This window comes from Oxyura jamaicensis, chromosome Z, assembly GCF_011077185.1.
Source record: "Oxyura jamaicensis isolate SHBP4307 breed ruddy duck chromosome Z, BPBGC_Ojam_1.0, whole genome shotgun sequence".
In the NCBI taxonomy this organism is placed as follows: Eukaryota; Metazoa; Chordata; class Aves; order Anseriformes; family Anatidae; genus Oxyura; species Oxyura jamaicensis.
This window is the reverse complement of record NC_048926.1, coordinates 10,446,432-10,471,042: the sequence shown is the minus strand read 5'-3', so window position 1 is coordinate 10,471,042 and position 24,611 is coordinate 10,446,432. Positions and strand designations below refer to the sequence as shown.

Below are 24,611 nucleotides of genomic sequence, written 5' to 3'. Positions count from 1 at the left end.
AGGGAGCCGGAGATGTTTCCCACCAGCATGTCCTGGTGGTTGGGTACCTACCATTGAGGGGCCGCATTCCCATGCCGCTCAGGGGACCAGAGCTGCTGGTCTCACTGCCACTCCTCCAGTGGGGATCTGCATGGGCTCCACCTCGGCTCATGGGCGCACTGCCCAGGGAAAGGGGCAGGAGGGACCCACTGTGGAGTCGGTACTCGGAGAGCGGTGGGCTTGGCTCCAGCGGTGCCTCTTTCTTGGGAACCAGCCTGGGGTTCTCCTTTTGCCTCAGGGCATCGGCTTTGGTGACCTGGGAGGGCATGGCACTGACAGCAGGGGAAGACCTGGTAGGAAGCAGGTTGGCGGAGATGGGGCAGGACCTGCTCCTGGGAGGCTGGCTTTCTCCAGCTCTCTCTGCGGTGGGTGAGGAAGAGGAGTCCACGCTCTGAAAGAAAGGCACATTGCATCGCACGGGAGAATAACTGCCCAGGGGGGACGGCCGAGTTGTCTCCGGGGCTGGCTTCTTGATGCAGCCATCATTGAGGGAGGCAGCTCCATCCACTGAGCGCTGGGTCAGCAGTGTGCTGTGGGCTTGGCTCCCTGCTGCCTGCTCTGCCAAGGTGGCAGAGGCCTGGGAATTGGAGGAGATCTGCTGGCTGGCAGGCCGGTTGCTGGACAAGCTGTAGAGTTGAGAAAGGCTGGAGGCAAAGTGGCTGTGCAGAGCACGGGCCTTGGGCGGCTTGCTGAAGTGGTGCTGGAAAACAAAGGGCTGGATGGGCAGAGTCGTGGGACGCTGGTCCTTGCTGTAGCGCACCACAGGCTTGCTGTCTGTGCCACCACCTTTGGGGAGAGAAAGGGGAATAGCTCGTGAGGATAGGCAAAGGGAAAATCATCATGAGCTTTGTGGGTCATAGGCAAAAGGGAATGAGCTCTCAGCTGTGGGAGGAAGAGGATGAGCTATGTACCACTGACAAAAGCAAAGTGGTTCAAGTGTGAACCAGTTACATGAGCTGCCAGGGTAAGGACATGTAACTGCTGTAACTGTTCTCCCCCAAGCACACAGCTCCCTTCCTCCCTCTCCTTGTACCAGCCCCACGTATACTCAGTGAAATCAGGCCCGCAGCAGAGTTAGAAGCCTCGAACCCTGGGAAAAATTAGTCTGCCCCAGCAAATGATGGACAAGGATTTCCTAAGGGTGTGCACCAAGCTGATCAACTATTCATGCACGCCTGCTGCTCCTGATGGGGCCACATCCCAAGGGACACAGCTAAAATATGATCTACTGTGTGCACAGTGCACAACACGCCTGACCAGGCAGACCAGGTTCCTTGATGGCCACCCACACTGCACCCCAGCATGACCTGGCAGGTCCTGGCACACATCCCTGCCATTCCTCCAGCCCACAGCAAATCCCAGGACAAAGATGCTGAGGGCCTGTAGGACCTGTCACAAGCAGACCCCCTCAGTGTTACCTGCTCCCCAGGGGTGTTCCAGCCCTCTTTCCCTATAGCTTGCCTTTAGAAGAAGTTGCTTTCCCTCTGGTCCCTTATCAGACCCTCTAGGCTTGCATGTTGCTCTCGGATGGAGACATGTAATGCCAATTTCAGTGTGGAAAACAATTCAGGTGCTACAGACTTTCCCACCGAGGCAGCTGGGGCAATTACCCTGGTAATGGCCACGTGCTCCTCCAGGGGAACCTCTGCTGCAGGCCTATGCACTGTGGAAGAAATGGCCAGGACACTACAGCAAACACACAGAGCTCCTCTAATCTCACCAGGGCTCATACTGTAAGTGCAAGCAGACACAGATCTCTGTGAGACCTGCATCAAGAGGGGACTGATGGCTATGCCAGCCTCTGCCCCATATGGATCCAAAACAGAAAGTCTAAAAACTACCCAGTGGTTCCCTTCCCTTTGCTGGGAACGTGGCTCTGTAAATCTGTCTTGGGAGCTAAGGGCAGGCTGGGGGAGTACAGTGCCCTGAAAGGGAGTCAGAATGAGACAATCCTCCAAGCTGCACAGACCCTGAGTGCTTATCCTCCCTTACATGATATGAGAGGTTTGCACAAAACCTCAGCTTTCTAAAGAAATAGAAGGACAAGCAACTTGCACTGATCTGGGTCTGCAATAAGCACAGCAGGGCTTTGTCCCAGAGACCAGTAGACCAGGGAACTATGCAGGCTCTGGTCTCATTGCCATGCACATTCCTCTGCTGCTCCCCTCTGATCCCAAAAAGCTTTTCTTGTTACTTCTCCGCTATGCCTAGTTTGGCTCCTTACCGTCTGCTCGGGCTCTAATATCTCTTTGTCCGTGGCCACTGGCAGAGCTACCTGAGAAGCTGGCATCTGCCTCCGTCAGCAGGGAGAGAGAGGCTTGCTCACCTGCCCCGTGCCCACTGGGGACGGTCTCAGTGGAGCCCGAGTCTTTGGTGGAGCACAAAGCCTGTCTGTCCCCAAAAGGGTGGTTCAAACAGAAGCCCTCGCAGCTCCGGTTCAGGCCGTGGACAAAAGGCATGGGTGGAAGACTCTGGCTGCGGCGAGCTCTTTCTTCAAGGAAGGTTGGGCAATCCCGCTGCGTCTCAGGGATAGGGGAGAACTCCAAGGAGGAATCGCCACTGGACCGGAGCGGTGGGGAGGTGCCGTTCTTTTTCCTGCCTTTAGCAAGCTCGGCAAAAGATGTCACTCGTTTCGGGGGAGAACTCTGGATGGGTATCGCTGGGCTTTCACTCAGCTTGACCGGACAGCTCACCATGCGCTCCAGAGAGCCCAGCCTGCTGCTAGGACTCCTGTCCAGGTTCTGATCATAGCTCCTGGAGCGCTGCCGGCTTGTGTTGAGGTTAGGTGGCGACACGTTCACATAGACCTGGCCCTCAATCATGTTCTGCGTGGTTTCTCCCTTTGTCTCCTCTTCACTGCACTCCACATTGCTTTCTTCTTGTCTCAGGTCAGGCTTTCTAAAAAGATAGTATTCAGTGGGCTGGGCTGGGCTACCTTTGGTGTGGTCTTCCGAGCAGCTAGTTATGGAAGATCCTGCCGGGCTGGGGGATGATTGGGAAGACAAGTCACACGTGACTAACTTATAATAATTCTGAGTAGCCACAACGAGCCGTGCTTGGCTCTGGAAGCAGGCAGTGAGGTCTGAGCTCTCTGAAGTGCAAGGCTCACAGTGGAGGTGGTAGGAGTTGCAGTTAGCATCGAGGACGGGTGAGGAGGAGTGGTGACACTCACACGCCTTCCCTGAACTCTCTGGGTGATGCGACTCACATGACATCTTGGATTCTGTGGGCGATGAATGCAAATCCAGGTAAAATGCTCCTGTGTCCGAGTGGCTGCAGAAGGAAGAGTCACAGGACAGGTTGGCTGAATTCAGGTTAGATCGAGAATGGCCGTTCATTTTGTTGTAGAGAGCACTGAAGTTCACCAGCACCCCATCGGAGCTGTTGCAGGAAGAGTCGCTGATGTAGCCCATTTGCTGGTCAATCACTTCAGACTGACTTGACGAACTGTAGCAGCGACAGCGATGGAGCTCAGAGCTGGAACAGCTGCACGTCCGGCTGTGCAGGGCATCCTGATTCCTCAGTGATTCACCTGTGTTTTGGTTCCACTCCTGGTCGCCACCATCAAAGGAGAAGCTGGAGGAGCTGCCGCGATGGCAGCTGCATTCATCCAGCTCCATGCGCTCGGTGGCCTGGTGGCACCGGTTCGCGTTGTTCCTCTTCTGGATGTCGTCGCTGCTGATTTTGTCCTCCTGCCCATCTACCACACCGGACCGGCTGGCCATGTTCCAGGATTTCACAATTTGGTTGGAGTCGTGGAGGCGGAAAGGAGGCAAGGCTAGCTCGTGCAGATGAAAGGGAGGTTTGCCAGCCACAAGGGAGTTGTGAAGGTGGAAAGATTTCTGACCCAAGTCATCCCCAAAGATGCTGAGGTCTTCTCCCTCGTTCAGTAAGAAAGGGTTGTGTCGCTTGCTGGCACTAGGGACAATCAAGTCCCTTGCTTTGCCTTCTTTGTTGTCTGAGGCCTCTGCTGAGCTTTCAGAGGTCTGGAGAAAGCTGCTGTACACCAAAGAGTCGGTCTGTGAGAGGTCTCTCTCTGGAAGGCCAGAGGTCCGTGTAACGCTGAGATCTGGCTGACAGAAGGGGTTGGTCCTTTTGTTCACGGAGCAGCACGGTCTGTCTGGAACCTGGCAGTGCACCAGGGGAATGTGATGGACAATCAGCGTCTCGCCAGTCAGCTTTGGTGGACTATCCATGGTGAGGAATGCTCTTCAGGACATCAGTTAAGTTGGTGCTACCCATGGGCAGGTAGGGCTGTGCATGAGAGGCTGGTAGGACACTTCTCATGGGGGAGTTCAGATACCTAGAGAGAGACAAAAACACAAAGAAAGTCACTTCTTAGGAAAGGCAGGGAGTATTTAAAGCATCCTTGGTTCGACTGAAGACTTCATGACCTAAACAGAGTGGTCCTTGTCAGCACAACTACCTGAGCAATCTTCTTCAGGGAAAGCATTACAATGGGAGACAAACATGTGCCTCTCTCTCTGGACTCCAGGAACAATGCTTGTGCTTCCAGATGACCCCTCTCAGACTTACCTGGGATAACTGATTTTGCTCAAGTGGTCAAAAGACGTCACAGGCTTTGTGTCAAATGAAAACCTAACTGCTGATGGCATTGCAGGCTCACAGGAAAGCAGGCAGAGAGCACAGGGTCTGAAAGGAGGAGCTGCACTCTGATGAGGGCAACCCATCTTCTCACATTGGATTCAATGTCTTTACCTGCCTTTAGGTATCCTCAACTTTCCTTTACAAACAAGACCCTTCACTGCACTGCAGCACTAGAAAGACAGAGGTCCGGGCACAAACTGGAAAGCAGGAACAGACTGGAACAGGAAAGCAGCAACAACCATCCTTCTCCAAAACCCAGGAGGCCCCATGAAGTCCTGAACTCTTTTAATGGTGCCCAGGGAGAGAGCCAAAGTATGCAACTACTTAAGCACATCTTCTGTGAAAAGGAGTAGATGATTCCATCAGAGAGGCAGTGGGGAGCAGCTGCTGATGGTTAAATAGGTGCCATGCAGCACACTGCCTTCTGCAAACCTAAGCCTCATCTCACACTGGTTCCTCTTATGGTCCTGGGTGCTTGGTTCACAGACCCCTACCGCTCTGTCACTCTGTGTGTGACACTTACCTGCTTATCTGATTATTTACTGTAATTCACAGCAGTACTGCTGCAGCAGCCCTTTTGCATTCCCTTCTGCACTTCAGAGAAACCAATGGAGAGAAGTTTGGGGCGGGGGAGGGGGAGCAGATAGGGCACCAAGGAGATGGAGAAACCAGAAAACAATGTTGACCCAGGGTGATGCTGAGGGGAGTTAGGGCTCTCAGATATCGGTCCCTAGTTCTGAAATCCCCATCCCAAACACCGCTGGTCAGCAATCCACATCCCACATCCCATCCAGGCAACCCCAGTGCACCCTGTCACTACATACTGAGATCTCTAGATACCAGGACCCTGGGTCTGCTGCCACCAGGAACCTTCAGCCTCTAAAAAAGTGACTTTTATGGTATCTAAGTCTTTATCTACATCAACCCAGTGTGTGTGACTATGAGCTGATAATGGATTTGGACCAGAGCCTCAAAGGCACATGGGAGCCCAGAAAAGAAATTGAGAAATGCAGGATAAGTGAAGTCAGAGCAACAGTGTAAGTAATGAGACAGCTCTACAGGAAGAAGATCAGGAGCTTCGGTTCTTACAGCTTCACAGCATAAGAATAGCAATTAAAAAATGCTAAAATAAAGCTGATCAAAAGAAGTACTTTCCTCCCACGCATAGTACAGATTCTTACAGAGACAGGAAGTGTTGGCAGAAAAAAACATAGAAAGATGGAAACAGACCTGGTGTTTACAGTAAAAACCCAATGATGTAAAAGCTAATACTAACACTAGTGTTAGGGAGCTGACAAGCCTTGTGGATCAGGCTAGACCTTACCAGAGACCCACATGAGGGGCACACACACCCTCACACCTGCTTCTGCTGGGATGTTTCAGACAGGTCTAGGTTCTGAAGTAGAGAGGTCACCTGGACCACATTCAGTGGATTGTCATAAGGCTCTAAATTCCCCCCACCTATACTCTCCTCATGCTTATATCACCCTTCACTGCCCTTTCAGCCACTCCTCTGGCTCCCTTCCCACAGCCCTGCAGTGGCTGAAAGGCATGAGTCTGTTCTCAGTCAGGTTCCTGGGAGGAGATCTCGTACCTCGCAGATTCCCACGACCACATTGTTTAAGAACCACCATCAGCAACAGCAGCTCCTGGCTCTGTGCCTGGCACACACACGCTGAAACTGGTGCTCAACAGCTTGGGCAGCGTTCGTGCCCTGTTTTGAACCTTGTGCACCACTGATGGTACTTGTAGCAGCGGGAGTCCCTGTTTATCCGGTGTCTCCCCCAGAGCTGTGGGAAAAAGCCAGCCCTGGTCCCCCAGTGCCTTCTTGCTCATTCAGATCCTCCCATTCCCTCATTACTACCCTCGTAGCTGGTTTTAACAATTAGGTGGCGTCTCTCCGTTTGGCTTTGCTGTATTTTGAGCGTTGCCACCATGCGACAGCTTGAAAGGCATCATTCTGAGGATACAGACCACGAGACCGAACACCTCACTGCTGAGGCACGGGGCCTCTGCTGCTTCTGGGAAATGGCTGCTTGGAACACCAGCACACATCTGCTGACAAGCCCTGCCAGCAGCACGTGCTTCACGTCGCTGCAGATGCTGCTGTGGGAGGACAGGGATTGCAGAGGCACACTTTGACATTTCACAGCAAAATGTCAAGGGAGCTTGCGCACTCCCGGCTGTCCCTCTGCAGCTCTGGCTGCGACATGCAGCACTGCCCAGCTATTTGGTGTCGGTGGCAGCTGTGGTTCACGGTCACAGATGCTGCAGCATCTCTGCCTGTGCCTATACCCTGCTCCCAGCACGAGGCTGTGAGGTCCAATATCAAAGGGGGCCTGCTGCCAGCTCCTGCTGGGAGCCATTCTTCTGACAGCTTCCCTAGGAATATGCATGATTTCTGTTTGTGCATCCTCCTGTCCCAGGGATGCGGGGAGGGTAGGCAGGGGCACTGCCAGCTCAGGGATTGCTCATTTCCCAACCCATTCTCCCTGGCCGTAACATCTCTTGGCTCTTCCTCCCCGATCCTGGAAAACTGCAGAAGGATCCTCCCTCTTCTGTTTAGGGTATGGTAGGTTCAGATCTACACTGGGGTGTAAAACCCAGCAAGCAGAGTAGTTTCACATTCTGCCGGCTTTGATCAGCTCTTTGAAAAGCCATCACATCTCTTTGCAAGGAGAGATTTCCAGACGTAGGGATAGGCAGTCTGTACACAGACACTTTTAGCCCAATAGGTTAGTGCTTATTTATCACTTGCAATAGCACAAGCCCACAGAGTGCTGAAACTTTCTCAGTCCTATACACACAACAGCAAACACAGCATCACCCAGCAATGGAAAATGGAAAAGTGTGTCACAGCACCACAAGGCTGGGAGGCAAGCAAGGAGCACCGTGACACATCAGCACAACAGGCATTTTGATTGCAAAGGTCAAAACTCTCTACCTGCTCCATACTGACACCATCTGCTGCTAGACGGGGAAAGATGGGTTGTTTATTCAGTCAGCTCTTTCTTGAGGTGCTTAGTGGTTATCTGGGGAAGGCGAGGGCCAGATACCTCAGTACCTGGGAATGCCTCGAGCCAGTCAAGGTCTGACCGCTACACAGAGGCTTCCACCTCTCTCCTCTCCTCCACCCTTGAAGGCTGAGGATGCTGTGCTAATCTGAGGGTTGCCAGTGCCTTGGCCTCTGAAGCACAGCTTCACTGTAACACTGCTGGGAAGGTGCAGGAGCCATCGGGGCCTTGCCTCCACATGCTGATGGCAAGATGTGGTGGTCACAGACCTCCAGGCTTATCCTGCTATCTGTTACCACTCGTCTACCCAGTGCTTCTGGGGTTCTTCACCAGCTGCTTGATATCTGGCTCTGCTCAACACTGGCAGCTGCACGCAAAGCGTGGCTGGGTCCAGAAGACAGTGACCGAGCTTTTCTCACAAAATACAAAGCAATAGCAAGGGAGGCATGCAGAGATTTAAGAAATAATTGTGATTTAAATACAAAAAGACTGTGCATAGAGAATGGAGGAAGAAGAGGCAGGAGCAAGATCATCAGAACTGTCAGTTGGAAGAGATGCGGGCTTTTTGGAGGCCGGGTTTTCTGAATAGAGTACTATTTCTACAAATCTTAGCCACTGCATCTATGAAATGAAATGCCCCATATAAACCTTTTACCTATGATGGTTCTTGGTGCCTCTTTCTGAATGGCTATGGTTTCAGTCATCATCATCTCCTTCACATGAACCAAGAACAAGCAAGTGACTCAAGGGTGCAAGATGGAAAAGCAGGGTTAAAAGCTGGGCATTTAGTTCCATAGATGAACTGGCAAAAATCCTTTTGTATTGGAGCTGCTTGTTCATCGGCAGCGGCATCGTTCCATGTGAATCCCTGACTCCTGCAGAACATTTGCACTAACACAGCCGAAGAAGCCATACAGCTCTACAAAACAAGCATGAGTAGAAATGCTGCAAAAAGCAGCAATTTGTGTGAGCTTGCAGCCGTGGACACAATACAGAGATCTTCTCATTGCTCCATGAAGAGAAAGGGCTCCAGTTCACACCCCGTAGGTTCACCTCTGGGCAAAAGGGCTGGGAGAAGAGCCCAAACCAAAAGTCAACCTTCAGCCACCCTGCAGGACAAGCAGCATGGGGGTTCTCAGGGCCTGGGGCAGCAGCTCACTGGTTCTGCCACCGGTTTCCAGGATCCCAGTAATGCAGCTCATTCCTGCCCTGGCTTTGTCAACCCAAAAGCTGCCAGAAAGCACTTGTTGAAAGCACTGAATGGTTAAAACAAAACAAAACAAAACAACGCAATAGGAAAATTCCAGCGAGCTGGAGGGCATTCAGGGAACAGCGTGATGAAGACAGAGCAAGGGGCACAGGGTGAATGGCCTGGGGACAGAACTGAACCATCCAAGTGAGTAAAAAGAGAATGGATTTGAGGACTTGGGAAGCCTGTAAACTGTAGTAGGGTGGGACTAGCTAATGGTATTTGTTTGGACATCTGCTCATTTACTGCCAGTTAATACTATTCTGCCAAATTCATGCCTTCATTAAATGATTTAATAAATCCTCCAGCATGTTTAATGAAAGAAAAGGTGCAAGGGGAAATAGCAGTTGTTCAACTCATCCTAAGCCTCCTGCTGCCCTTCCCTCCCTCAGGGAACAGGGAGCAGAGTGAGGGCGGTCTGCCTGGTTCCAGGGTGAATATTCCAGCACCCAATGTTTACAGGGGGCTGCTGCAAGATCAAAGGACTAGATAATTCTTAAATTTCTGCCTCAGGTCAGGCTGGTTCCTCTTGTGGTCTTGAGCAAGTTCCTGAAAAGACCACTTTCTTTTCCACAGCAAGGTGCTGCCTGGGCCAGAGATTTTTGCAGTGGTTTCCAGGACAGCCTAAGTCCATTATTAATGTATCATTACATCCCAGAGCTATATAGGATTATGATGTGTTCAAAATGGAAACTGCAGCATGTGACGGTCAATCACAGCCCTGTGCACGTGACAGCAAGGAGCTGCTCAGGTCAGGGAAGAGAAGCTTGCCAGCAGAGATGACAGGGCGAGTGAGATGAAAGGAATAATAGGTACTGCGTGCATGCCTAATGATGACACAACTAGGATGAACAGGTACTGCCTCCTAGTCAGAGGAAAAGAAGTCCCAGCTGTTTGGGGCATTTTGAGTTACAGAAGGCGTTAACAAGAGCTCAAGCAGCACCTCCATACCAGCCACCGCTGGACAGTGATGGAACCAGTTTCTCCCGTGTCTGTGCTCCCTTGCTCTGTGACTCACCAGCTGGCATGTGGCACTCAGCAGGAGCCACTTGCAGGCCGTGACTCAGGGACATGGCCCAGGTGATCTGGGTTGGAATCTGCTCCTTCTTCTCCTCCTCCAGCCATCCTCTGCCCCAGCCCCCACCACATATGCTTCTAATTACCATATGCAAATCTGCAGAAGACAAAGAGACTCTGATGTTAATATCTCACTGAAATTGCTGCTGAATTAAACTCCAAGCACAGTAAATCCTTTCTTATCGCAGACGCTGTAGTGGGAGCAGCAGGAGGAGGGACCACATTTCCACAGCATCTTTCAGCCTGAGCACTCTGAAAGCATATCTAAGATTTTGCAAGAGTAGAAATTACACAATTCCTTCCTGAACCATGGATCCAGCTGGGTTCTGGTGCCTGGCTGCTACATGATTCCCAAAGTCCTCAAGAACCCATGCTGAAAAGAAAAAATGAAAAGCAAATGAAATTACTGTGAAGAATCAGTAACTCAGATGTCAGGCTGAACTCCTCCTTGGCTGCAGTTTCTCCAGGGCTTAGCCACGAAGCAGGGCTGTGACTTTCAGCTGGCTACTTCATGAATATGCTCTTTGTACGGACACAACCAACTGAGGACCATGTCTGCGGCTTCATGGCTCAAAGCTGGTTCCCTGACTTGTGCCTCAAGGCACGCAAGATGGCAAGGCTGTCCCCAACACCTCTGTTATATGGCTACATGCAACTGTGAGCAAGCAGCCATCCTTGCTCAGGTGTGTGCTACAGGGGTGAAGGCTCCCGAGATCACAGCAAGAGGCAGAGAGGGTACAGATGCTTCATATGGGTGGGAATGTTCTCATCATTGGAAATTTCAGGGGTTTCTGGGGATGTGAAGCATCCCTAGAATAAATAGGTCACAAATCTCTCTCACTGGGCCCTCAGGACTTTCCTAACATTTCCTGGAAGATGGCTTCACACAGCTCGGCTTTGCTTAGACAGTGGTGAGAGAGAGGTCCTGCTTATCCAAAGGTTATGGGAGGATAATTTCAGAAGTTTCACCTGCACAAAGAAAGCAAATGAAGACAGCTCCATCTCAAGATAGATCTCTAGATCCCCTGTCACCTTCATGACTTGGGGAAAAGAGATCAGATAAGCCCTAAAAGGGACAAAGAAGGCCTGTTGTCACAGGAAATAAGATCTTACTGCAGCACAGATCAGCACATACGTACACACAATGCATGGCTCAATGCAACTCTCCATGGCTGCATGACTTCGTTATTACTTGCTCTCTATCCAGATTGAGACAGCATCACTTTTCTGTGAAGACCGTGCCTGGCAGCAATCACAGCTGCAAAGCAAAACCAAACCCTTACTGAAAGGCAAAAATATCAGTGACCACAGATGAAAATGTGAGAAATAAGGAGCTCAGTCATAAGACAGCTCAGTTAAAGAGGCTGTGAAATTATGTTTACTGTCTGTTTAGCCCAGAGCTCCACATATATACGAATCACCCAGTGTCAAGTGAAAAACAACCGTTTCTGGGACAGCAGGTTATAGGTGTACAACCTAGATGTATAATATTACGTTTTAGATGTTGCAACACAGCAAAAGCAGAATGGGCAGCAAACATGGATATGGTATGCAGTTGAAATTGAAGAAAAAAAATCAAGGGGAACAAGTTCTTGAAACAACTAAAGTATTACCCCCACAACCCACCAAAAATAAAACAGCTAGAGATGTCAAAAAGCCCTTACAGGATAATTTCAGACTTGAACACGATGGTGGTATAAGGGGAGCAGAGCTTTAATATTTTTAAGTTATGCAATTGTACAAGGAATTTAGTACATACTGTGTGCAACTGGATCAGAAGCCCCAAAAGCAAACACAAACAGAAAAACATCCTAGCAGCAGGCTGGTTTTATTAGATGTTTCTCCACACACTGCAAATCTAAATGGTTTTCGAACAGCAGCTATGTCCAACAGCTGACTCCTGCCAAGACTGCAGAAAAGTTTAACCCTTCCCAGCTCTCAGCACATACTGAGACTGTGCAAGATTAGAAACTGCTCTTTGCGCTACACAGCAGGTCTTGATGTGACCTCCCCGCCCAAAACAAGTCTATCAAGAATGCTGTTTCTTTTTTTCCAAGAACTAAAAAATCTAGGGCAACTGTTGCCACTAGCTCAAAAAGGAGGAGAAAGAAGCCATGGACAGATGAACATATTTAGCCTTCATGGATCAACAGCCTCAGGGAATTTTTAATTTCAGCATGGGAGCACAGAAGTCTGTGGACTGAATCAGATGGCCAGTACAGCCCAGTCCTTTGCCTTTGGCAGCAGAGTTCAGAGGCTCAGCATGAGGTGTAATAACCCCAAGGTGGGCAAACAAGTGACTGGCTGTTCCATTTTCCCCTTTCAGACATGGGCAGCCTCCACTTGAGAATGCTTTATGTCTAGGTTTCATAACCCCTCTATAAACAGCTCGGTGCCCTTACAATCATAATGCTACATATTCTTGACACCCCTGATGGTGTCCAGTTCTTTTCTGAACCTTTGGACCCTGTAACATCCTGAATCATTGTGCTCCATAGGCAATTAGATGCCACAGTGGTAGCTGTAAGTCGGTCCTTTTGAATTTACCAACATTTACCTTCATTACTTGTCCTTGTGTTAGGGCAGGGAGCGCATTGTATTTCCTACTGCGTTTGCCACCCCTCTGAGCAGTCCCAAGCTCTTTTCATCCTGCTCACAAAGCAGAGCTTTCCCCACCCCGACACCCGTCTCTCTCCACTTGTGTATGTGTTTTCACGGCGGTGAGGCAGCGCTCACAGGATCTGGATGAAACTGCAGCATTAATTTACATAACAGAATATTTTCCATGCAACAGAACTAACAAAAGGCAAGCCAGAACCTTAATAAAATACTTATGAAGCAGACCAGGCTCTACTAATGATTACAAATACTTTTCTTCTGAGAGGAGAAACTTACCCCTCAGCAGGGGCTGGCAACTCAAACCAAACTCGGCTTGTAAAGCTCCGGCTGGGACAGTGATCAGCTGCCCTGAGTGAGACATTTATTTTAGGATAATGCTCCAGAAGACAGCTCATGTGCTAATTAGGCTCAAAATGACTGGGCTCAACAGAGCATTAAGGGTCTAACTCACTAAATCTGATAACCCTGGATTAACCAAGGTCTTCTGCTAAGGAAAGTCTTGCTGGGCTGCAGGGGATGCATAGACCTATAGTACTGGAGAAAAAGGGAGAGCAAACAGAGGTGATCCTTGGCTCTGTACTGGATGAGGAGGGCAACGTTCCTGGGGATGCTCCAGAGGGATGACCACTCTGCTTTAACTCACTTCAAGCACATTCAAGAGGGTAGAGGAGACCCCTCAAGACAGTAGTCTCTCAGGCCTTCCTATATAGGACATTCTCACATTTGGAAATGTCCTTTCTTGAAGCTGTTTTGCCCTTTCTGTACCAGAAGTCTCAGAGAAGAAGAAGTATCTACATAATGTGGTGAGGAAGAATTTGTCCCTCCTAAGCCCTTACACTGAGATAGGGCTCAGCTCAGCCAGGAGGTGTCAAAACTCTGCAACTTCTGTTCTGAACATGTGCTATAAATACAAGGGGTAGTCTTTGTTATTCACAAAAATGCCAAGCCATTTGGGAATATTGCTGGGCTTTGAGTTTAACAGCAAGATTCATGGACTAATTAATCACAGTATGTGAAAATTATTCCTATTATTAGTTTCAAATAATCCACCTTAATTCTCTGGAATACTTTGACGTTACAAGCTGGGCAGCACATCAATCACTATCTTCTTTCTCTAGGCCACTCATTATTTCATATTATGAATCCTACGGTTTCCCATTTCATACAAATAATTCCAGTTTCTTCAGTCTCTCCACTTATGAAAGTTTTCCAGGACTTTGTTCACATTCCTGGGCAGTTTCTCAGTTCCCACCAAGTTTGTAGTCATCTGGGGTGACTAATCCATTGCACACACTTTCCCAATTGGTGGCGAGATGCCCTCTGCTTTATGTATCAACATTAAAAGATTCTGTACGATAATTTTCCATTCCTTTTCTTATGTACCTCAACATTTAAATATAGATGTTCATTAGTAAAGTTCCTCATGGCCAGCATGACATCAAAAGCATGGCTTTTGGTAGTTCAAAGGCAGATAATTTGGAACCTGGCAAAGTATACTGTTGTAGCTATCCTTGTTAAACTCTTCTACCATTTACTTAACTCAGCATCAATCTCAAAAACTCCATGCCTACAAAAAGACTGGCATAGAAGAAACCAAGGGATTTTTTTTACAAATATACATTCTCTGAGGAAATGAGTTTGTTTTCACTGCCTCTGGAGTGTGATTTGTGGGGGTTTTGCACCCTCAACTTCCACAAATACTTGGGGTAGGTGTGTGGTGAGTTTTACCTGTCTTTGTGCAAATTCTCTTTGTGGGCCGTCGAGATAACAGGGTCCTCAACAGCTGATTAAGGTCTGGACTGAAAGAAATTTTGTCTGGTGAAATTTGCTTATTTAATCAGCGAGGTCTGGTGGCCTGCCTCCATGAAAGAAGATTCTCCTTTTGCTTTTATCAGCAGGCCAAGAGGTTTTTGTGGTTTTTCTTTTTTAACCTCAACTTGTGCCAAGGGGAAAGCAGGCAACAAGATAGGAGACCAAAATACTGTCTGTGGAACATCCTCTGTTAAAGAGAGGAAACACCCCTCTGCACCTCCAGGACAAATACAAACAAGTTGCTTCAGTTAAAAGCATTTCTACACCCTGCAAAACCAAACCATGTCAGCAGCACAAAGCCTGGGAGGGGTCAGTTACAGAGATGGAGGCATTTTGGGGGTTCTGTGAAGCTTGTGCAGTCACCAGCAGAAGCACAGAGAACAGATACTCCAATGGATCAATGACTGCTATTGGTTTCTCAGCAAGATTTGGTCAAAAGTATGATGAATGACCTGTGATAAGAGTGTTGCCACCTTTGTGTGATAACCACCATCATGCCCACTGCTTGTCGGTGCTGGGACATACCTGTTTCTGACAGTTCCTCCTCTCCTCCCCTGTTATTGTGTCATGATCTGCCTAGCCCTACTGTCTTAGGGGATGACCTAGGAACGTACGAGGTCTCTCTGTGCTCGCTGCAGCCTCACTTTCCCTCTCCCAAGTTCCACCTGAAAGGCAGTGAAAAGAGGAAACAGAGAAGGAAAGCAAGTGGGGACAAGAAGGCTGTCAGGCTTACAGAAACAAGGAGTAGTCACCACCTTCAGAGTGCATTATACATCCAATAATCACAAATAGCAAGTGTCCGCAGAAATGAAAATAAGGCATATGACATGGAGCTGAGGCAAGACATCTGAGTAAGAAAGATGCTCCCCGCAATGGCCATCCCAAGCACTATGACCTGCAGCCAGTGGATAACTCTTAGCAGTAGATTAAGATGCCACTGAATGTGGACTAGAGAGAACATTTTGTTGCAATAGAAAATGACTCAGTGCAGGTGCCTGCTGAAATCCACTTGCTGTTCTTCTGAAGGGTCAAGCTACAGTCACTGCTCATGATAAGCCACATTCAGGCAAGGAATCCCTTAGGAGTGGCTACAACTGCTCACGCTAACAAGCAGTGATGGAGAGGGCAGCCACAGCAAGCCAGACCGCAGGGCAGACGTGTCGCTCCTGCCATGGATCATGGATCATAAGAAGGAACTAGGCAAAGCCAGGGAAGATACTCAGTGTGGGCCAGCAATATCTTGGGACCAGAGATACGAATTATTTACACCTCCACTGGATCTTCCTATACGTGGGCTTATGACTTGACCTGTTGAGTTACTGGGAAAGGTCTGAAGGTTGGTCTACAGGCGGAAAAAAAACAGTGCAAGCAGGCACTGGAAATATCCTCACTACAAAGAGTAACAAATCTCCCTAGCACAATGGTCCAGATGGGTCATTTTCCCTGCTGAGAAGGACATCTGTGAGGACAGCTATGCTATCTGAGCTACAGAGAACACACGTGGTAAGAAGCACAATGCCTGTGTCCCTCCTCTTTGCCATGGGAGCCCCAGAGAGGGACCAAAAGAAGGTGCCTTAATAAACAATTTAAGTGAATTTGAAGTACCAGGTAAAAGGAGGCTAAGTAGGCATGTGGTTGCTCCTCCATCAATGTGTGCAGAGCAGAATGGAGAAAAACCTGCCCACTGAAAGCATTTAGGTCACACTTTAGAAGTAATTGTAGTTGGTGCCAGTTCACCCATAATCAAGTGTGGCTCTGGAATTAAAACAAACCAGTGAGATTAGCCTAACGATGCAGGGAGCACAGACTCCCTGCTCCCTTCAAGAGCAGCACCTGAAGAGCCCATTCATTCCCTGGGGGCCAGAAGGAGCTGAGAGATGATCTAATTGGTGTCAAATCAAGTCTGTGTTAGACAACACTCAGGAGCACAAGATTTTCCCAGAGTTGACTGCATCATGGTTAAGCAACTCATTGGTTCAAACATCACATAGATAACCTGAGTTCTCACCCCCCAGAAATAAAAATCCTGAGGCAGTATGCTTTTTTTTTTTTCCTTGCACAAGCATGCAGGAATGTTCCTGAGCAAAGAGAGCCAGAGATGCACAGGTGAGTCTCTTGTGCATCTGGGAACCAGCAGGAAGGCAGACTTTCCAGTCCAGTACCCATCCCTTGTCCACATGTCCCACCCTTTCCCAAGAACACAGAACACTCTAGTCTGGGGCTCCTACCCACCTTGCAGCTCAGGGCAGCTCATTTGCAAGAGTTAAAAACCACAGTCCTTTTTTTTTTCCCCTATCTAGATGACCACCTGAACTCACCTTTGTGTTTCTTTAAGCTCCCCCCACCTGGCAGCTCTACCTATTGGTCTGCTTATCAATTTTAAGAGCTTTTGGGAACAAAGGCTCTTTCTTACACTGCTCTGCGTAGCACCCAGAGCACTGAGCCCGGACCCTCACACTGCAGTTTCTTGATGTGAATACATCGTGAACAAAACTGCCCACGGCACGAATGCCACTGACACCAAACCACCAGCAGCCTTGCCCAGTGAGAAAAATTTGCATGTGTCTGATGGATAGAGAAAAAACATTATCTGCACATTCCTGAGGTTACAACACAACTGTGGTGGGGAGACGGAAGAGTTTGGGGACAAGCCTGCTCTTGTTCTCATCTTAACAGGTGTGTCCCTGCTTTGACCCACTTCTTTCAGAAAATGAATGCTAAAATAATTTTCATCAAGAGAAAACTGGAGCAGAATCAGGGACTCGAGCCATTTTGACAGCCCATTACTTTCTCTTTGGAGACTAACCAACTTCCAGATGAATGCTGCGGCATGCAGGGAGCCTGCTCAGCAGATAACACAACAAATCCCTGCTAAGGCTGGTTACCAACACAGCTGGCATTGATCATTGCTATGGATTTCACCCCCTGCCAGCCAAGCTCCCTCAGCTCCTCCAAGCCTTATCCTGCAGCCTTTTGCATAGCTCTGGGACGGGGTGGCCTTCTGGCTCTTTTGGACCTACAGACCAGACTGCCAGAAGCACTTTAGCCACATCAGGATTCTTTGCACAAGGAAGCAAAGGTAATAGACAAGTGAGCTTTCCCACTTTCACTGTGATTTTAATAGCTCCCACAAATACAGGGACAACTTTTTCTCGTTCAAATGTGATTCCACAGCTGACAGGGAGGCATCTCCATCTCAGATCCTCAGTGTCTTACCCACACACAGATCTCCACCTCTCTCACTTTTTCTTTGCATTTCTTGTGTTTAATCAGTACTCAGGTGCATGAGGACCTTGCCTACTGAGATGAGTTATTGCCCAGAGTCTATGATATAGAAATGACTTTGGACTGAGTATCTCAAGCTGATCCAGTTTACATTAAACAGAAGAGTAAAAAGCAAGCAGCTCTGTGATGAAACCTTTTTAGTTTTTAAAGAGAAGATCTTTGGCATACCAGGCAAAACAGTTATAAAGCCAACAAGGACAAAGAGCTCAGGGAATTATTTCAGAAAAGACTTTGAACGTACATTGTAAGTAAAAAATAACATCTGGAATCACCCAGCAAGGTGAGGAAATTAGAAGAACAGGGCTCCTGACCAAACTGAACAAATAACCACACCAAGAAGGATATTACAGTCAAATAGAGACTGCTTCTCTGATACTGTTTTGGCATGAAGAAGGACATGGAAGCTGCGTCAATGACAGGTTAGACAATACAGGGAAAAGAGGGTGCAGAGAAGGAAATGAGCATTTGAAGTGGAAACAAATCCAAGGAGATTAATGCACTCCAGTCAGAAAAGACAAGATATTTTTGATCCCAGAACAATGAAAAAATCATTGCATGATCACAGCTAACAACAGAGCTTTCGATAAAAACACCCATGAGGAAAAAGAAAGAGAGAAAGGAGCTGAAGCCAGGTGGCTGGCAAATAACAAAGGTAAAGCATGTACCTGTTCTGAAAGAGGAAGGGAAGCGACCCACGTTAGATCTATCAACCTGCCCTTAATACTACATAAGGCTTTCAGAAAACATTGGCAAAGAATAATGAGACTGGAAAATAAATGAAAAATGGGGCAAAACACAACATGGGGTTGCTAAAGGTGGGTTACTGTCTGGCTATCAGGAATAACACCAGAGTGAGACCTTGTCTCACCAGGAGCATAAGACTGCCAGACAATTAACATCTCTGGGACACAGAAATTGTTCCTTGCTTGCTATCAGAGCATCAGACACCCTGACAGCCAGAAATGGAGTCACGGGCAGGCCATTTCTGAGTCCACTACATACTCTCCTAGGCATGTGCACTCTGTGCAATGCAGGTGCAGGCCCTTGGACCCCGGGAACCAGCTGCACTTCATCCCTCCATTTTGCATGAAGGCAGTGAAGACACACAGCAGCTATTTTATCTCCCTGCTGTGAATCAGTTCAGCCAGCTCCAGTCACCAGAAGCTCTTGTCCATCTTTTAGGCTCAAGCATCTCAGGGCTGAGATTATCTGTGCACTCTCACGGTTTAACAGATGTTCCCGTAAGAGTGGCACCTACCAGCTAGGCACAGCCTGCATGTCCTGAGGAGCGTTCCCTCCCATGCAGCAAAGCAGGCTGCACCACCTTCTTTTTATTCTGTTATGCAAATGTGGTAAACAGTCCGTACACAAATTTTCTTCCAAAGCATGCCATAAGTGCTTGTATCCTGCAGTGATCTATCTCGTTGCATGACCTGTCCTCTGGCCCACGATGCACCTATGAATGCACACGTTCTGTTCTTGCCCCCAGAACCCTCCTGCAAGAGGCTGCTCTGCAGTATGACCTCTCCATAGCACAAACACAGTCCAGGAGCATGTCTCCCTCTTCTCACAACAACAGGAGCACATCCCACTGCCTACTTCCATCAGGCTGAAGGGATGGAGGCCTGGGGACACAGAAAGGGGGATGGAGGGGGGTGGAGAGGGAGCAACTCTGAGAATCTACAGCAGCGAAATGGTTCCTTCAGATAATTGCTGCTTAGGCTGTACTGAGGATCGCGCCTATCTCGACAAACCAGGTGGAGATGCACACAGGGAACACAGTGAGAGAGGCTGGAGAATGATACAACATATTTACATTCCCTGACCATGAACCCAAATTTCTTGCCCTGTGCCCTGTGTGTCTCTGACCCACAACTTTCTGTTCCTCTAGCTCTGCAATGCTCCTCACATCTGCTTTTTCCGCTCCAAGGTTCCCCTATAGCTCTGTCAAACACTCACCACTTTATCTATATGATCCCTACCATCCTGTGGTTCTTGATAGGCCTAAAGATGCTTTATCTGAACTATTATTGGGTCATTTCAATGCTAAACTGCCCCAAGCACTCTGCCAAGCTGGCACACTGCAGAAGGGTTTTGTGAAGAGGTTAGACGTGCCAAGCTCACTCATTAGCAGCACTGGTAGACAAGGCTCTAGGTGTTTGGAGGTTAAAGAAAAAAATAAATGAAGATGTATTTATCTCTTTATTCCCCCATACTCCACACACCTTTAGAACACCCATCAATCCAGTCCCTGTATGATATGTTTCTCAATAGACAACGTTAACTTCCATTAACACCACATTCCTCCCAAACACCTGCAACTGCAACCCCACATGCTCATCATTTTCTATAACCCTGAAAGATTGAATCTTCTGTTTGCTTATTTACTTACATTACTACATTCCCATGTATACATTCCCCTACAGCCATGTCACTGCATCCCAGACAGCCAAATCATTCCTCTGTACCTTTGCCTTGTTGTTCTCACTGACTGTCATCCTGATCAATCCATATCTCTTTCCCACATAGATCATTTTCTTTGTTCAAGCTCTTCTCCTTTTGCATGTGCAGCAGCAATTTGATGGAAGGATTTGGACAGGGAGTGGGGGAGGGAAAAGAAGGAGGAAGGCAGGGAGGAGGGAAAAGATGGATTTGGTTATAACAGAACCATGTAATTAAGCTCTAGTAACTGGTACCCAGCCCAGACCACTCATCTCAGTAATTAAAAATAGCAGTTCCTCCATTCTGAGATAACCTTTCTCATTTGATCGGCAAAAAGAGGCAGGGAGAAAGCATTCATTTACACAGCCGGCACAGACACACCCTGGGCAACACAAAGGATTCCAGGCTGCACAGATCCCAGTGTCTCATTTTTTAGAAGAGCAAGGTTTTACCTGCCACACTATTTTATCCTAATACCTTTTGAGCAATTGATTTACTAGTGTTAAAAAAAAAGAAAGATTTTTTTTTTTTTTTTCAAAAGCCAAAAGCCATTATGACAGCAGCCCTTCCTGCGCTCGCGTCCTTTGTTTCTGTCTTTTCATGGAAGTGCTGTCTGTCAAAACAGCTTTTGAGCTGCACAGCAGCATCACTGCCGGGGATGCACAGAGAGCGTGACAGCTCGTGGGACCACAACAATCCGTGTGGGCTCGGCTGTCATGGCAGACACAATGGAGAGCTGTGCGACTGCACCAAGAGAGCACTGTTGGGGAGAAATGCGGATCGCCTCTGCACAACCAGCCCCGGACATGACAACCGCTATTTCATAGCCACAATGGACAAACACGCATTCTGCACAGCAATACCAGCCTCTTCACTCCCTTGCATAATTATAATCACGACAGCTCCAAAGCAACACAGCCTCTGAACAGACAAAGCAATCCTAAAATCTTTAAGCATTATTGGGTAGCTGGCAATCTCTGCAGAAACAAGCAAGCCAGCCGCTTCACTGGACAATGAACGGTCTGAAAACCATCAGTAATGCAAATGCCCACCCCGCTCATTTCTCCATCTCACCTTTCCACAGATCCTCTGCTCCCTGTCTCCTCTCCCTGCACACGCTCTGCTCCGGCAGCGCTGAGCACTCTGATTCCAGTGGGCTCCGTGCTCTCTCACCAGGATGCTGTGGGAAACACAGAGTCAATTATTTTTTTATTTTTTTTTTGTTACAGCTGCATCCCTGGCAATGCAGAGGGTCTGCGCAATCACATCTCCAATGCTCCTGCTGCTGCTGCTGTGACGTTGCTGCGTGTGAAGGAGCAAGCATGCCCACAGCACAGCCACTCCAGCTTGCAATCAGTCCCTGTGGGACCTCAGACAAGGGAGGGCATAGGAGGGAGCAGAGAAGGAGAGGAAGGGAGAGAACAAATCAGGCTGGAAGATGGAGGATCGATTCTTACAGGAACTGGGAAATCAGGAATGTAGCAGGAGGAGAAGCATAAAATCAAAGCCTATGCCATAGGACAGAACTGAAGCATCTTATTAGGTGATGAGCTTGGGTTTCAGATGCTGTGTGACTGCAAGCTGTCTGATCTCTTCTGGTTTTGTAAATGAAAGCAAAAGGAACCAGACTGCTGTGCTCCTACAATTGATAATGGCAGCCAGAACCCTTGGCGATAAAACGCTCATCTGCAAAGTAATGCATGGGAGGATGAGGATGGGAGGACTTAAAACTGAAAGATCAGGAAAAATACGAGAGCTTCTTGAAGCTTCTTTTACATTTCTGTAGTGCATTGTCCTGCACAGTAGCATCTACACAGCGTCCCTGAAATGCAGTCACCCCCAGAGTGAGATGCAGCCACAAGCACCTTGACCAGTGTCAAATACCTCACAGTGACAGGATGTCTGAAGTTCAAGCTGTCACAAGGAATCTAAAGCCAACACCCTAGCAACTATTAAGCAGAGCTTGTGATTACAGTGCTGCCCATAACCTGGGATAAATCCTGGCATGTCCACAAAGCAATCCATGGCAGACCCTCCTTCCTGAAACAAAGCATTGCCACCTGCAAAAGGCCAGGCTCTCCTGTTATCCCAGGACTACCTGAAAGGATTTTTTCACCACCTTCCTTTCACCAAAGGCAGTCACAACCTGCTCCATATGCAAGGCAGCGCAGCTCCTTATGAGGCACAGGAGGGACACATGTGGCTCCTTGAGGGTTTCTCTTCTGGATAGAACCTGGAGCCCCCTCCTTCCTCCCAGTGCAGTAATTTCTTTTTTTTTTTGGTCTCACCTGGGCATAACTGCACATCCCACAAAGCCAGATGTGCTCTAGGCTGTTACAGGGGATGTAATCCCAGCATTGGAGCAGCTCCCCTGAGGGAGCCGTCCTGGAGGGACATCACCGCCATCACTGCTCCCAGAGCCGCTGCCCTGTGCTCAGCAGAGCTCACAAAGCTGAGCATCTGTGGAGGAAGACGCTCCACGTCCACAGGCCAAAACCCACCTCCAAAACAGAGGGGACAGGCAAGTCAAAGAACAGCTAAAAATGTCACACAGATGCACAGGGCAAAGAAAGGAAGAACCATCGTGGGCCTGAGTACTTTTTGCTCTATGCCACGATGCACTCAAAATGACAACCAAATAAAACAAATAAAACAAGGCAACACAGGACTTTGCAGAAGCTTCTGCCCCTGGAGAGGTGGATGTAAAAAGCTATGCCAGAAACACCCATTGAGACCCGTCCTGCTGTGCTGTCAGCGCCAACCAAGGCAGGCTCCAGCAGGCGCCGCGGGCCCGCTCAGCCAGAACGGGGAGGAAGGAGGTGGCCAGGCCCAGCCGCGAGCTCGGAGCAAAACAAGGCACGTTTGTTACCCCGGAGACTCGTTCCCACAGCACAGAGGAGAATGGAAACTATGTCGGTGCCCTCCCCAGTCCTCCGCGGGCCTTGCCAGCTCTGAGGGAGGCGGCAGAAATGCTGGCAGGCTGAGCGCTTGCCTGCATCCCTGTCCCCACCATGGGACAACGGCATTGAGCGACTGACCAGCGCGAATGCCTCCCTCGAGGGGCAGATCTGCACACCAAGGCTGATGGAGTTTGGGGCTGTTTTGTTAAAAAAAACAGAGGCAGTAATGCAGGAGGCAAGGCGCTCCCTCAGAAAAATGACTCTTCAGCTGTTCCCCAGCATAAACAACTGTGCCTTCCTCCCCATCACAGTTATTCAGTTCAGCATTTTCCCCGTGCTTGTGTGGCCTCAGATAGGCCTCTGGCTTATCAAGAAACATCAGTCTTTTACCTATACACATCCCAGGTGTGGGGCAGTGGTTTTGCCATCTCACCTCATTCCCCCTTGCTCCAAAGGGATGAGAAGTGAATGCACGACGCCTTCTCCCACACATGACCTCCACATGAGGAGACGCATCCCCTTCCCAGTGCTGTGCTGTGGCAGAGCTCCCCTCAAGGGGAGCCCACATGTACCTGCAGCACTTTGTTCTCCTGACAGCAACCAGGACATGAACAGAGTGGCACGGAGAAAAAAACAAAACAAAACAAAACAAACAAACAAACAAAAACAGCTCAATTCTGCCTTGGCAGAAGTACCTTCATCTGCCTTCAAGTACCGTGCAGGAATCAGTCACAAAGGTCAGCTCACCCCGGTGTGCTAACAGGAAGAAACCTTCCCACTTTCACTGCAATTTCACAGCAAAAGCTGTGAGGACATGCCCAGGCCGCAGCTTTTGGCTCATCGTGACCTCATTTGTAGCACAGCCAAAGGAGGGAAAGACATTACCGCTCTTTCCCAGATGCTGGACCATCCATGAGCATCCATGAGCAGCTCTCTGACTTTCCACCTTGCTCAGTGTTTGTGGCAGAAATTTGAACCCCTGAGACAAGGCAACCCCATCCACCGCCATTCCAGACATTTCAGGAATGCCAGAGAGGGATGTAGGTCAAAGCTGAACCAACAGTACGGTCCTTCTCACCTGGAGCAAGGAGCACCAGAGCACACAGGCCATCAGGAAAGCAGGGGGTGCTGCAAACTTTATACAAATCCTCAAAAAGAAAAAAAAAAAAAATCATTCCTCATCCTTGTAAGCCCTGCTCTATGAGGTCAAAGAACATTTCTCTCTCAAACACAGAGATCAATACAGGCTAATCGTTACCAATGTGCACTTGACAATTTTTCTGTTTGTTGTGAAGTGGGAACAAATACAGGAGTTCTTGAATGACAGGTCAAAAATCCAGCCAGACTGAGGAAAGCACACGGTAGTATCATGCCAATGCCTGACCTCTCAGTCCCCACATTCTCCCCAGAGGGTCACCTATCGATCCCTGCTGAGCCTGCCTTCATAGAATCAGACTCATGGTATCATAGAATCATTAAGGTTGGAAAAGACCTCGAGACATCTGGTCCAACCACGCCCCTACCCTCAATATCACCCACTAAGACCTGTCCCTAAGCACCACATCC

General features: G+C 48.7%; 1 protein-coding gene across 11 annotated transcripts in view; it reads right to left on the bottom strand.

The window, feature by feature from the left end:
• Nucleotides 1–24,611, bottom strand: part of RUSC2 (RUN and SH3 domain containing 2) — a 49,777-nt gene that overhangs the window by 13,714 nt on the left and 11,452 nt on the right. For 2 of the 11 annotated variants that reach the window (XM_035309730.1, XM_035309732.1), the window contains exons 2-4: nt 21,220–21,325; nt 2,264–4,342; nt 52–825 (exon numbers count right to left, since the gene is read on the bottom strand). In XM_035309730.1, the coding sequence (XP_035165621.1) occupies nt 52–825; nt 2,264–4,235 (2,746 nt within the window). In that variant the 5' untranslated portion in view covers nt 4,236–4,342; nt 21,220–21,325. Of the gene's footprint in view, nt 1–51; nt 826–2,263; nt 4,343–4,575; nt 4,739–4,758; nt 4,923–9,928; nt 10,047–14,943; nt 15,090–20,171; nt 20,528–21,219; nt 21,479–21,602; nt 21,778–24,611 lie in introns of those variants that run through there. The other 9 variants (XM_035309731.1, XR_004746106.1, XM_035309740.1 and 6 more) reach the window with 9 other exon arrangements.